Genomic DNA, 1345 nt, shown 5'->3' on the forward strand with positions numbered 1-1345 from the left:
TTAAATGTCTGTATTTTATGTTTAAAAATACAGTATTAAAATATACTGATGTGCTTTGGGATGAATATATATGTACACAACATATACATGTACAATATAAGCATATATTATATCTTTACATATATAACATTTTTAAAAGAAATATGTTGATATATGGTGTAATGCCTGGCTGTACCTTTGAAAAAATAGACTTTCTCTTTTCCATTGTGACCTGGAGCGGGCAGAGCAAATGCTGCATCCACATGATCAGGAATTTTGTCAAAGCCCACGCTGATATCTCGAGGATAGTCCTCATCCAGCACGCCGTTATCAAACCTCCAGTACTTGTTTCCCTAATGAACATTTTGATTTGTTTAAACATTAAATTGTTAACACAAGAGGGAGCTGGTATTCATGATAGACTAATACCAACTCATTTCCAGTGTCCCTACCTTGAAGATATAAGTCTTTCCTTGACAGTTGATGCGTGTGAAGGCAGCATCAATAGGCCCGCTGATGCCCCACACGTCCTTTATGAGCTTTGGATAACCAGGAAGCACCGACTTCTGGTCCAGTTCAAAACAGTAGTCCCCTAGAAAAAGTTCATAAGCATGTTTCCTTGCAACAGAACTTAGACTTAAAGTTTTGCCGGCTATTCAATGTCTGATTACTTCATTTGAATATTGGGTGATCACTCACCTCTGAAGGCGTATATAGAGCCATTTTTCAGCTGCATGAAGGAGTCAAAAGGCCTCCCACTGCAGGCCACGGCGTCAGGGTCAGGGGCTGCGGTGGTACCTGTTGTGACAGGAACAGTGGTCGTCTCAGCTGAATCAGTCGTAGGGTGTTTAGCTGTGCTGGGGAGCATTTGTGCCGAGGGGTCCGTCTGCGAAATGGAGGTTTTCTGTGTAACAGGGATTATCTGATCTGGTTTGGTGTCCATCAGTTGAGGGGGGTTGGTCATTTCTTGTGTGGTTTCTAGGTGTTGCTGTGGTCTGCGAGCAAAGTCCGGTGTGGGTGTCAGCTGATGATTTAAAGCAGTGGCAGTCGGTGGCGTGATATCTTCAAACATCTCATCATCATCATCCTCTGCAAAGACGAATGTGTCTCCACGAGCTGAGGGAGGAAAGAGATATCAGTGACATCTTTAGCTGCACCGCTTTTACTGTCTTTACCTTATCTTAATCCTTTGACGCCTGACCCAATTGGCTTGCTTTCTTTCAAAAACATAGTGAGAGGGCAATGTGCAATTTAACAAGAAAATAAAATTGCAAGAAATTAGTAAGAAGTTACAAGAAAATTACTGGAAAAAAAAGGAAAAAGAGAAATTAGTAAAAAACAAAAACCTAAGAAATTGCTCCATGTT

The 1345-nt window shown here is 41.1% G+C and overlaps 1 protein-coding gene across 1 annotated transcript; it reads right to left on the reverse strand.

Annotated features, from left to right (window-relative positions):
- Nucleotides 1-175: 175 nt before the first annotated feature.
- Nucleotides 176-1124, reverse strand: LOC121963533 (vitronectin-like; the record flags this gene model as incomplete). The annotated part of the gene is made up of 3 exons (XM_042513820.1): nt 679-1124; nt 432-571; nt 176-332 (listed from the first exon to the last, which is right to left on the reverse strand). Coding segments are annotated over exons 1-3 (670 nt in total), but the record flags the coding sequence as incomplete, so codon positions are not given.
- Between the last annotated feature and the right edge of the window lie 221 nt (nt 1125-1345).

Source organism: Plectropomus leopardus, unplaced genomic scaffold (assembly GCF_008729295.1).
Source record: "Plectropomus leopardus isolate mb unplaced genomic scaffold, YSFRI_Pleo_2.0 unplaced_scaffold11612, whole genome shotgun sequence".
In the NCBI taxonomy this organism is placed as follows: domain Eukaryota; kingdom Metazoa; phylum Chordata; class Actinopteri; order Perciformes; family Serranidae; genus Plectropomus; species Plectropomus leopardus.